The 12,259-nt window shown below is 37.4% G+C and overlaps 1 protein-coding gene across 2 annotated transcripts; it reads right to left on the bottom strand.

The window, feature by feature from the left end:
• Positions 1-938: 938 nt before the first annotated feature.
• LOC131970499 (uncharacterized) lies at positions 939-5,515 on the bottom strand. 2 transcript variants are annotated; one of them, XM_059331909.1, is made up of 4 exons: positions 5,299-5,515; positions 4,426-4,647; positions 2,887-4,069; positions 939-2,209 (listed from the first exon to the last, which is right to left on the bottom strand). In XM_059331909.1, the coding sequence occupies exons 2-4, from the start codon at positions 4,562-4,564 to the stop codon at positions 2,023-2,025; spliced, it is 1,509 nt and encodes a 502-aa protein (XP_059187892.1). In that variant the 5' UTR covers positions 4,565-4,647; positions 5,299-5,515; the 3' UTR covers positions 939-2,022. The 2 variants fall into 2 exon arrangements, with proteins under 2 accessions (XP_059187892.1, XP_059187893.1); XM_059331910.1 differs by lacking the exons at positions 4,426-4,647; positions 5,299-5,515 and adding an exon at positions 4,279-4,379.
• Between the last annotated feature and the right edge of the window lie 6,744 nt (positions 5,516-12,259).

Genomic DNA, 12,259 nt, shown 5'->3' with positions numbered 1-12,259 from the left:
AATAAAGGAATGGATGGACTATTTTTTCATCTCATCTAAAACTGTAAAATAATGTAATACGTTATAGTGAAGAACTTTATTGTACACACTGCAAAACCCGATTATAAATCTTATATCAGCATTACATGATGTGTTTTTTACATTGCATCTGTATCAAACAAACAACAAACCCAAAGCAGACTGAATCAATAGTTTTAACAGCATTCTCTGTCAACCCAGTACTTTTTTATTCTGATAGTTCACTTGCATCTCTCTCCCCCTCCTGCAAGTATTGTGTGATATTGCCTCATGCACTTGAAAGGCCTACGACTGCTAGGAGAGATACCAAGAGATTTCACACACACACACACACACGCTCAAGCACAAGCACACGCACCCTCCGCGAGCTGGGAGATGAGATAGGCAACTTATGTTGTCTGTTGACTGCCGGAGCTTGATATCACTGCGCTGAGCCCTGGGGCTCGATCGTAGTGCAGGAACAAAGTGGTGAAATATTGGGAAAAATAACATTGAAGTACTAATAGTATTTCTCTAAACATATTTCCCCTCACTGTTTGGACTCAATCCTAGCTCTTGAATCCAAAGGGAAACAGGTTGTTTTGTTGCAGAATGGTCAGGTGTCAGTCAAAGCTGCGTTGCCTTGTTGTGCTGCCGTCCAGCGGTGAATCCTGGGAAATCACTTGGACTCTTGACTGCATTGCAGCCAAAAAAGAGGGCTGGAAGCAGCAGTTATGGGGCAGGGCACAGACTAGATGGGAGGGGCAGAGAGGGTTTAATCGGCATCTGTCTCTATCTCTTAATCCCACCCTCTTCTTATTCTGTGTGTGTGCTGTTTCTGAGTGCTCTTCATGACATTTGTTGGTTGCAAGGCGTTTGAATGGCTGCAGAATGAATGCATAATGAGAAGCATGCAGTGAAAAACAGTCCAAAGGCAGAGATCAATGATACTACATAACTGGTTTATTTGGCTGTAATTTACCTGATGTAGAATTTCCTGACATTGACATCGATTATTATTAAAAGGACCTGAATTTCAGATACATCAAATTGATCAATTGAAAACAAAATTCCCATGAAGTCGTACCGTTACCCAACAACAATTTATTGTTGCGTCAACAGGTGATTGTTTGTTCGCGAAATACAGCCGAGAGAGAAGAGAAGAGAAAAAGGAAAAAAGCCAGTGAATGTTTCTGTGTTTCTCAGAGCTGAAAAAAAAACAAAACCTGAGCATGAATCACACCGACGGGGGAAAAAACTCGCCAGCTGATGAGAAGAATAACTCAGTTAAATTGACGCGGTGGAGATCTTGAAGCCATGCAGTTAACAGAATATTGCCTTCAAATAACACTCGCACATGCTTTTCCAAAATCAAACATGCATTGGGTATTTCAGTGGGGTAAAGAAGTGTAAATACTCAACATTTTAGCAATACAAATTCTGTAAATGTTGCAGATAATGAATATTTGTAGAGCATGTTACACACTTTTTTTTCCAGCAATCCCTTTATTCAGTTGATTGTTTTAAAGCAAAGGATAAATGAGCATTATTAAGTAAAAATAAAATATAAAATAAAATATATATTTAGCATGGATCTGCCTTGATGCTGCCAACGTGTGTCACAAAAACCACAAGCAAATTCCATCACTACTACTAATTCAAAGAGCATTTTGTAAACGATCAATCATTGCAAGCGCAAACTCAGTCATCACAAGGCTGTGAGTGCAGTTCGGATCACAGTGGTCACGGACAAGTTCAGCATCTCCTCCAGGAGCCACCTCACTAAGGCTTGTTATAGTTTAGTCACCCATTTGGAAACATCTCCTTTTCTTTTGTTTTTTTAGGAAAGGTGTGTTTTTTGTTCGGCCATCCTCTTGGAACAATTTTTTTTTTTTTAGAAAAGAACTACCAAAATCATGCAACTACCATTTCATTCCTGTGAGACAAAAACCAGTTGGTGCTCTTGACTTTGATCTTCTCTTGGTGCTGGCTGGGAGGTTTCGAGGTGAGGTCAGCGTGGGCGTTTTAGGCACTGCCATCTTGTTTGAGCCGCTGACTGCGAGCCTTGTAGACCTCGATCAGTAAATCTTTGACATACTGGATTTCTCGCTCCACCGACTCCGCCTTGTCACGAAGCTCCCGGTTCTGCCCCTCGAGGCCGTGCAGCTCCTCCTCCAGAGAGTCCAGCTCCGCCCTCTTACGCAGCCTGTACCTGCAACACAAGAGACCGCGTTTGGCTGCTGCTTTGACAGGTTTTTTGCTGTCTTGCATCTTTATTCATGACTAAAGTGAGCGTGACCTTTGAGCTACTTTGGGTGGATTACACACACGGCTCAGACATCCCTCCCCTGAGATAACATGATGTTTGTTTCACCTACTGCCTAACTCTACTTCTTCTGTTTCCAAAGACGTTTTCTACCCTTTTTACACAGATGTGAATGAGAGAAAAACACACACACACACACACACACACAGACAAACCAGACTTATAGAAATGTTAGGTGGGGCTGAATTTGGCAGGCAGTGAGGGACTTTCCATTTCCCCTCCTACACTCTGCAGGACATTTAAAGCAGTGCTTTATGTAACACTCTTGTCACAGTGAAGTTGCAAAGTGAAACAGCAAGTTTTGAGATATTATCAACTGATTGATACACAAAAAAAAACAAGAATATAATGTCATTATCCCGTCGATTTTAATATGAAGTGCAATATTTGTACATTTTCTCTAATTTTGGTCAGGAGACTTCTGACTACATGAGCCATTTTTAGATGTTTATGATGCTTTAATAAAGAGTAAGAACATTTTTTTTTTCTTTAGCACCTACTTTCATGCCTTGATTCATTGAATAAATACGAAAATTTAAGAAAGAAAAAATGCAATTGTTTACCTGTGAGCAGCAGTTTTGTTCTGGTCTCTCTTCTTCTGCTTTCTCTCTCCAGTGCCGCCTTCCACGGTGCCCATCACCAGAGCTGGCTTCACCGAGCAGTGCTCATCCTTTAGCCGCTGGATGGGGCGGTGGATCGGGGCACCCATCAGTGACCCCTCACCGTCCCCTCTGGACAGACATTCGTAGCTTTGGTCTGCAAGGCATTCTGGATAGAGGTAGTGGCCATGTTGGGGCTCTACAGCCTGTGCTTGTGACGGCTGATCTAGGTCACCTATAAAGCTATGGTAAGGCTCTGTGCTGGCCATGGACTGGTGGAAGTAGCCGTCACCGGCCACCATTGTCTCTTGGGGAATACTCCCAGAAAGTCCTCCATCTTTACTGCAGTGCAAGACCTCAAGCCCCGTGCTGTCATAACTTACATTTACCTTCACATTGTGCATCAACTGTCCCTCTCTCTTGTGGTGGCTGTCGTACGAGCCACCAAGACAAAAACCTCGAGCAATCTCTTCGCTGCAAAACATTCCTTCTGAAAAACAATAACTCTCCTCTTCCTTCAACGATAAAGCACATTCTCTCACCTTCTTGACGGTACCGAGGCTGTTCTTGCTCACTGTTTTCAGTGTGGAGTAGTGGTTCACAGACAACTCTGTGCTTCCTGAGTAACTTCCCCTTGAGCCCCAAGTATCAAGTCCAACTTCCTCCCCGACTTTCACTGCCTCGCTGATGATTCTTCGCCCATTGTTGTGGTGGTAGCGGTGGTGGTAGTTGTAAGGAGCGGGTCGGGCGATTTTGGTTCTGCCGATGGGACCGCCACAGAAGCTGGCCAGGTCCAGCTCCCCTGTTGCCAAGGTAACAACCACAGGGCTGGTTTCTGATTGGCTGGTCCCATACGAGCCATAGGGTAACTGATAATAAGACTGGGAGCCCATGGCTGGGGCACCCTTGTCACATTTTGAGGATTTCTCCAACTTGTTTGTTGTGGATGTGGACTCGGAGCGGAAGTAGTCCTCCAGCTGAGCCAGCTCCTCCTGCAGTAGAGAGGTCATGACCTCCAGATCCGAGGGCACCTTGACATCTTGTTCTAACGGCGAGGGTGGAAGGGATGAGCTGGGAGAAGACTCGGTCGTCGACACAAATGAAGACAAATCAACTTTTTCCGTCATCCAATCTGAGTGACCATCACCTATAACAAATTAAAAATAATCATAAAATGAGTAAAGCAATCCATTTTTTCACTCATCTCTTTGTGCAGAATAACTGAAATAAAATCTACAAATTCAGAAAAATAATCTTAAATCACGCAAGGTAAAGAGGGTAAATGTAAAAAAAACAAAAAAAACAATAAGCTTAAAAGCAATCAATACATCCGATAAATCCAAGTGAACAACTAACCGATCATCTGAAAATGATTGAACAGCATCGTCTGCATTCGATAAATATCCACTTAGCTGTACTCACTGTACGACATTAGCCCCGTGCTGCACTGCGGCTCCGACCTCGGGATGTGGAAAAATAAAAAAGCGTCTTGGCAAAACTCACCAATTAAGTGCTGCCTCTCCGCTGACTCCGCCCCCGACCTCGGCCGTGATTGGCTGTGGCTAGCCTGTCGGAGAGGGGGAGCGCCGAGCTCGCCTGTGGAAATGGGAGGAATTTTGCTGCGAAGGATCGATGCCGCCATTGTGTCGTCTGCTTCGATTAAATTGTTCAAAAGCACAAACCGTGCACTGGCTGGATAAAATAATTGTTGAAACACCTGAAGACCTGTGGAGAGAAAAAAATAACAAAATTAACAAACCTGATTTTTTTTTATTTAGCCTGTAAATGACCAATTTCATCATATGAAGCACTTACTAATTCATCAAAAACATAAAAATAATTACTTTTAATATTTTAATATAGTTCTACTAAGTTTAATAAGTTAATTATTTATTGACTTTTCTATTTACCTGCCACCTCATGCTGTGAAGTCATTATTAATTTATGTCACAACAACATAATTATTAAGAAATATGGTGGAAAAACAGCAACTTGACATACTTTGACAAATAATAGATCATGATAAAATGATAATTTAATTTTTTTATTAAAAACGTGATAAAGACTTTTTAATTAGTTGAATGACATTTTCACAGAGTTTACATCACTACTATTATAAAGAAAGTTATTTTCCAGAATATTATTTGTAAACAAAAATCAAATAAATTCACCCTTTAAGACAGCAAAAAATAACTTTCACATGGTCGCTTTAAAACAGTAATAATGGCGCAAAATAGTCCGTAAAGCATGTAAATTAACAGCAGAATTGAGTTACAATGTAATTTAACTTTAAACAGCGTGCAAACTGATTTGTTAGCTGAACGAAGACATTATTCTCCGAACTTTCTCCCGAAGCTGGAAAGCAGTTTTACTCACCCCATAGTTTCTGAATAGTCTGTTGGAGCAAAGCACGGGAAGCTTTACGGTGAGGAGGAAGACAGTCACAGTTTAAAAAGCCATATTTTCCCCTTTTGATAGTCAGGGACTCTTCATGAAGTGCTATTTCGACGAACAGACTAGCAGACAGAAAGTTTTTAAATCCGCTACTTCTGCAACTCCTAATGCCCGGACCTTATCACAGCAGACGAAATTAATCCGCAGTTTACAGAGTTCACCCGGCCGTTTACGTCATGAACCTGGGGACTTTCCCATTATCCAGAGACCTCAGACTGTTTGTGCAAGCAGCACACACTCCCCTGCTCTATTCACCTTATTAAAAATAATTTTAGTGTGTGTAATATTAATTTACTCATTTTATTTGCATTTTATTCCACTCTGTTTGAGCTTTAATGGTAGAAGTGATAAATAAAAACATTTAAAATCGCACTTTTTGTCGTTTAAATAGCATGTATCCTTTCTAGATGCTGTAGAAAGTATTTATATATTATTGTTATTATTATTTTTGAAACTAAAATGTACTTGAGATCTATCCTGTTTAAAAAGTGCATTTTAGAAAAAATAATTATAATAAAGAACTCTGACTTACCTAACAGTCCAGCCATACTCCAAATAAACTGAGAAAAACATTATTAAAACCACTTATAAAACCAGAGGAGAGAATTTAGGTGGAAATACAGCAGACGGTGTAGCCGGCACTAGTTTCCGTAGCATCGTAGCGGAAGGACACCGTGTTGCAGTTCGAAGGTGTAACTTTAGTTGCAGCCCTGTTGCATCAGATCCGCAGGGGATTCGCTGAGCGCTGTAACAATGTGGCCACACCATTGGTTTATCTGGGGGAACTTTTTTTTATTTCTATTGGCCTGCCATCGGTCTTCCGCTGATTGCTAATCATTACACATTAGCACCGACCTGGGACTGCTTAACTGTAAATCATAAGCAGTGATGTGTGAAGAAACCATGACCTCCAGCTGGGATCATAACCACACAAACAGCCACTTAAAATCAATTACAATATGATCTGTGTTTATTTCCTGTGTGGTCCCTTAATTCACTGCACTGTTCAGTTTTTAGCACAGGCTCTATGGTGCGTTTTAGTTTGATGATTTCATTCAGATTTTTATTTTTATGTAGCTATTTCAGTGTTTATTTGTAATGCAATTCAGATTTTTGGATTGGTGGAATGTAACTAAGTTCATTTACTTTTTTAAATTTGGATTATTCACATTTTATGTAGCTTTATAATTCTACTCCACTACATTTTGAGGCAAATATTGTACTTGCTACTCCACTACATATAGCTGACAGCTTTAGTTACTTTTCAGGTGGAGATCTGATTGACATGATTTGAAGTGATCATGATAATGAAAATGACCCAAAACAAATATAAAATGTGCTTACATTAATGCATCAATACAAATTATATATTTGATGTGAATTCACTTCAGAAGTATTCTCAGACATTTACTAATACTTCATAAGGTAAACCCAACTAAAGCCCCTGAAGTTTATATTGTTTAATGTACTTCACTTTTTGAGGCTTCTATTAGTATTTTAAGCATATATTCAAAAGTAACACAGCATCAATAGTTGTTAAATCTAATCTAATCTAATCCTAAGAGTTTCTTTTTAAAACAATTTCATGAATTTATGATAAATATACATACATACATATTTATGTAACTGCTTGGATAGAAAACTTGAGCTAATGGCTGTTTCTTTAATGGATTTTATTAGATGTAATGACTAAAACAATATGTCTCAACATCCAACACATACTACACAAGACATATTTAAATTTAGAATATTATATTATATTATATTATATTATATTATATTATATTATATTATATTATAATAGCATATTTTTACCTAACTTATATTTTCCTGAACAGTAGTGGTACATTTACTAAAGTACTGTACATAAGTACAATATTGAGGTACTGAGTATTTCCATTTTCTACTACTTTATACTTCTACTTGTTACTTTTACTCCTTACTTTTAGCTACTTTGGAGATTCAGATTAATATAAAATATAAATCATGTTATGATGTTTTATAATAGGTTAACTACTACTACTCAGCGTTAAAACATTTGAAGAAGCTTCATCTTTACCAGCTGCAAAATTTAAGTGATGAACCCAATAATATCATATATATTATTCTGAAATGGAACATTCTGCATAATGAGTACTTTAACTTTGGGTACTTTAAGTACATTTTGATGCTGTACTTTTACTCAATAATTTGATTGCAGGACTTTTACTTGTACCAAAGTATTTCTGCACTTTAGTATTAATAATTTTACTTAAGCAGAATATCAGAGTACTTTTACTTGTGTTCCTGTACAATATTTATGTCTTTTGGAGCGTATAAATGTTCGAGAAACACAGAAAAAAAATACAAACTCTACACAGAAAGGGCAGCCACGCACATACAGATGCATTTTTTAAATGCTTTATTTAGGGGTAGAGAAAAACTGTCTGTCCCACCTTTTACAGGTGAGATGGAACAACATTTTGCAGCAATCTAGTTTGTTATGGAAAAGCCTGTCTCGATCAAGAGTTACTTTGTTATCCTGAGTCTATATGTGCATTTGAGTTTGCTGATATTTGCAAAGAGGGATCGGTTTAGAAAAAGTTTCATCAATGTACAGAGCATCAAACTTGTCCTCAGTCTATAATGTTGTGCAGTATAACATCATGACGTCACAAGATAAAAACTTCAGCAGTGTGTTTCCCTGCCGTCAGCTTCCCTCTAAAGTTCTGACTTGAAACTCCATGCCAGTTTTTATTTGATGATGACAGTCCAAGTTAAACCAGAGATAAGGTCAAATATATTTAGTATAAAAATATAGAACTAGATGTTCTCCTCATTTTATCTCTTATTAGTTATATCTGTAACCTGTGTTCACATTTGCATCAACATCAAATGTTGATCCAGTAAGTCAAAGTGACAAAATAATTATCAGGTCATATAGATGAGGTTGTGCTGAAATAATTGATACCATAATTGATGGTAAACATTTCTAAGTGACAGAATGAAAAGTATTAAAAAATGGCCAAAACTCCAAAGGGTTAAACTTTAATAGAATTAATAATGATACTCGATATCTCTTTGGATAGCACAGCAAAAGTGTCTGCACACAGTGCTGCAGGAACACCAACACACAGTTTATTTTCTTGCCTATTTTTCCTGGGTTGTTTTTTTCTGATTGTAAAAATCTACTGATTCTAAGAGCTGTTTAGAGTCTAAACACACTGCATTTCTGTACAGGCACTGAATGGCACACTGAGTGGTCAGCAATGATAACAGATGGAGAACTCAGTTTCACACACACACACACACACACACACACACACAGACACACACACACACACACACACACACACACACAACATGCAGTTCAACTGTGTGGAACAGGGTTGCACGCATGTTACACACAGTTAAAATATATTTAAAATAGAACTCAAAGATCAGGTTTAGCTCATTGACTAGAACTAAATAGATATTTAAGAGTTTGTAAATTCTCCACCTCACCACTGTCTAGTTTTATGTAATTATAGAATATTTAAAGTCTGCAGGGTACATAAGTGAAATATAGTTATAGTAATTGTATTTATAATGATAATAAAGGATAAATAGAAGATAACACTTTATTGAAACCCCCAGTTTAGCATTTATAAGCACTCCTATTTAATAAATGTAGCTAAACGATAATGTCCTCCTGTGGACAAGCAGAAGTGAATGAATGACAATAGAGTAAAACACATTTTTCATAATATAAAATGTCTTTATTTACATTGCACAGTTCAGCAACAATACTATTTAAAGTGCTTTACACAAAACATTAACCCATAAGAACCCATGGTGACACCCATGTAACAAACACTTTAAATCTTCTAGAATCTAAGATTAAACCCATTTAACAATTCTAACTAATTAATAGTGTGTCCTGTATTGCATTTCACTTCTTCTGACCATATTTCCAGTCACAATTTTGATATATGTTATGGAGATGTTTCTGTAAGCAGAAAATGTGTCTAGTTTTTTATTTTATTTTAAAATAAGAAATATCATAAAAATAAACGCCCAATGTATTGTATATGTCACATCACAGATCTTTGACATTTAAGGGTTTTTTGGGGGGGTTTTTTAAACATCATAAATGTGTTTTATGTGGTCCACTTGGTCTGTGGTATATCCCCCATAATTTTCCTTTAAGGATTACTGGGTCTGGGTTCTTATGGGTTAAAATGACATTTAAAAAAACTATTGAAACAGTCATTAACAAAATAGAAAAAACAAGCTAAAATTGAATAAAACAGGTATGAAATAAAAGAACACGGCAGTGTATGAAAATAATAATAATTTGATTTCATAAAAGGCAACAGGGAAAACAACTATTCAGTCTTGCAGCAGATCTGAACCAGACACCTGAGAGCTCTGGATGGTTCATACTGCAGGAGAAGATTAGATGTGTATTTTGGCACTAAACCGTTCAGTGGTTAATAAACCAACAGCTGTATTTTAAAATGTCACGAAGCCAGTGGAGTGATGTGATCCACTCTCTTGCTCTCAAGGAGGACTCGAGCTTCAGTGACAAAAGAGAGAAAGTTATAATGTTGACAAATACTGTTCCCTTATAAACGCATACTTATGTCTGCTTAGCACTACATTATAGTGTTAATTAAATGTAAATATACTGCTTATTTATACAGGGACGCCATATCTCCCCATAATGATCTGTCTCTGTATCTGTATTCACATAGAAATGCTTCACACCAGAAGTCACCTTAAATCAGAGAAATGTGATGTGATAAATCGTGCATCAAATTGATTTAATATTGGCATATAATTCAAAAAAATATATTATTTTTTTTCTTCTACAACACTGGCTGACACAGAGACATGTCAATCATGTTTTTTTCTCCCCCGAATCATATAAATAAAAGCAACTTCAGATTGAAAACATTTCCGTCACATTGTTTGTGCTTTCCTGAATAATGTATTCGGATACGTCCCTACTGTCTAGCGAGGTTAAAGAATAGTGTAATAGAATTAAATTCCTTCATGCACACAAAACATGCTTGACGTGCAGTTTGAGCTCTGACGCCGTTATAAATCTCTTCTCTGTCACAACATCATTATCATTTCACAGGCTTCTCTGAGCAGGATCTTCATTTAATCATGAGGTTTAATGAACCGTATAGAAACGACAACTGCAAGCATCAAAAATGTAGAGACAAATTAATTGATCACAAATGTCAAACAGAGTAAAACAGACAGATGATGGAAAACTACTGCTCTCTGGTTCCACAAAATGAAATGTGTTTCCTAACCATGTTAATACTGCACATTCCATCATTTAAATAAAAACTTATTTGTACATATTGATCTTTTGATAAAGTTAACCAGGAAGATTTGTCCCAATTCACAACGTTAACCACGTGTTTGAGACTGTGACCAGAATCTGGGAGAAAATATATTTCCCTTAATTGAGAATCCAGTTTAGTTGCAGACATGCAAATTAAGTTAAAATAGAATTAAACAGCATCAAATTTAGCACATTGACTAGAACTAAATAGATATTTCCTATTGCTGAAATTACTACTCACTATTGAAGCCTTAATCTCTATTTATATTTAAGTACTTTGTTTGTTCTTTCGCACCAATACACCACAGCAAATTCCTTGCATGTGAAAACCTCCAAAAAGTGATTCTGGTCGTGGTTAATGTGTCTGGTGTATTATAGTGACAGTTCTTCTGTAATCACATGTACGTAACGTCCCTGTCCCCGGGCTGTCAGTCTGTTTGCGTCCCTTGTTCCTGACCTCTGCAGTCTGCGTGTGTGACAGCTCGGATGTGTGGAGGTCGGACAGGCTGGCCCTCATTAGTAAAACCAGGACGACTCTGCATGGCTCCCTGGCTGGAGCTCCTCTGCCTATCCTCTGCCTCCCCGACAAACCAAAAGCTGATTGAAGCAGCCAGGTCTTCTTGTTGCTATAGTAATAGGCAACACTGGCTCACCCCTCTCGAAAACATGTTTTTTGGCACCCCTGTAGCCGTGGGTTTTTAACGGCCTCCCCCTCAGAGCTCTTGCACCCCCATTGTTTACAGTGTTCGTCTTGCTATTTTTGCAGACAGTGCAGTTTTTTATTATGCATGATGCACCTCTTTAGTCGCGCATGAATTTGTAATCATCGGAGGTCGCGGGGATCAGGGAAAGTTGTGGTGATGTGTGCAATGCCCCTGCAAGAATTTTAGACTTCATCTGTTTTTTAACCTCTAACAAATCACTTTTCATAAGATCACTTATGAATGTATCAACAGCAGTATTTTTTCATACACTTCAGTGTTTTTCTAACAACAACAATAACAACTGAAAACTTAAGATTTAAAACTACACAAGGACAAAAAAAAACAACACAAATTTACAGCAACTGTATGCAGAGAAAATGTAAACGTATTCTTAAAATGTTTTGTGGGTTATTAGATCCTTGTGATGTACCTGAAGAACATTAAACATGCTGTGATGTTGAATCTTACAAGGGCTGGGAAAAAAAAGAGAAATAAGAAATCTGAGACATGGCACAAACTAAATGAATACTTGACTATAATATAATAAATGTATATTTTGAAATGTATCTTGTTTAAATGTATCATAATAAATTAAATATTTCCAGCAGACAACCATTCAGACACGTAAATCTGATTGGTTTGTGAGTGTTTTTTTTTTATTATTTCTTTTTTATTTCTTGTTTTTTGTGTATATTTGTGTTGCTTTTTATAATAACGCTAAAACTCAAGTGAGATTAACAAAAAAAAAAAAAATCATTATTTTTAATCATTAAGTCAGTCACATTTCAATCAGTGCTATTTGTATTTTTGACTACATGTTTAAAAATCACATTATTACCTGCAGGTTTGGAGAAATAAA

The sequence above is a fragment of the Centropristis striata genome, chromosome 4, assembly GCF_030273125.1.
Source record: "Centropristis striata isolate RG_2023a ecotype Rhode Island chromosome 4, C.striata_1.0, whole genome shotgun sequence".
In the NCBI taxonomy this organism is placed as follows: Eukaryota; Metazoa; Chordata; class Actinopteri; order Perciformes; family Serranidae; genus Centropristis; species Centropristis striata.
The sequence above is the reverse complement of the archived record's forward strand: the minus strand, read 5'-3'. Positions and strand labels throughout refer to the sequence as shown.

Coding starts and splice junctions, on each gene's coding strand:
- LOC131970499 (XM_059331909.1), bottom strand. CDS start 4,564: ATGGCGGCATCGATCCTTCGCAGCAAAATTCCTCCCATTTCCACAGGC. Junction 4,070..4,425: donor GGAGAGGCAGCACTTAATTG/GTGAGTTTTGCC, acceptor AATTTGTTATAG/GTGATGGTCACTCAGATTGG. Junction 2,210..2,886: donor AACAAAACTGCTGCTCACAG/GTAAACAATTGC, acceptor CTTGTGTTGCAG/GTACAGGCTGCGTAAGAGGG.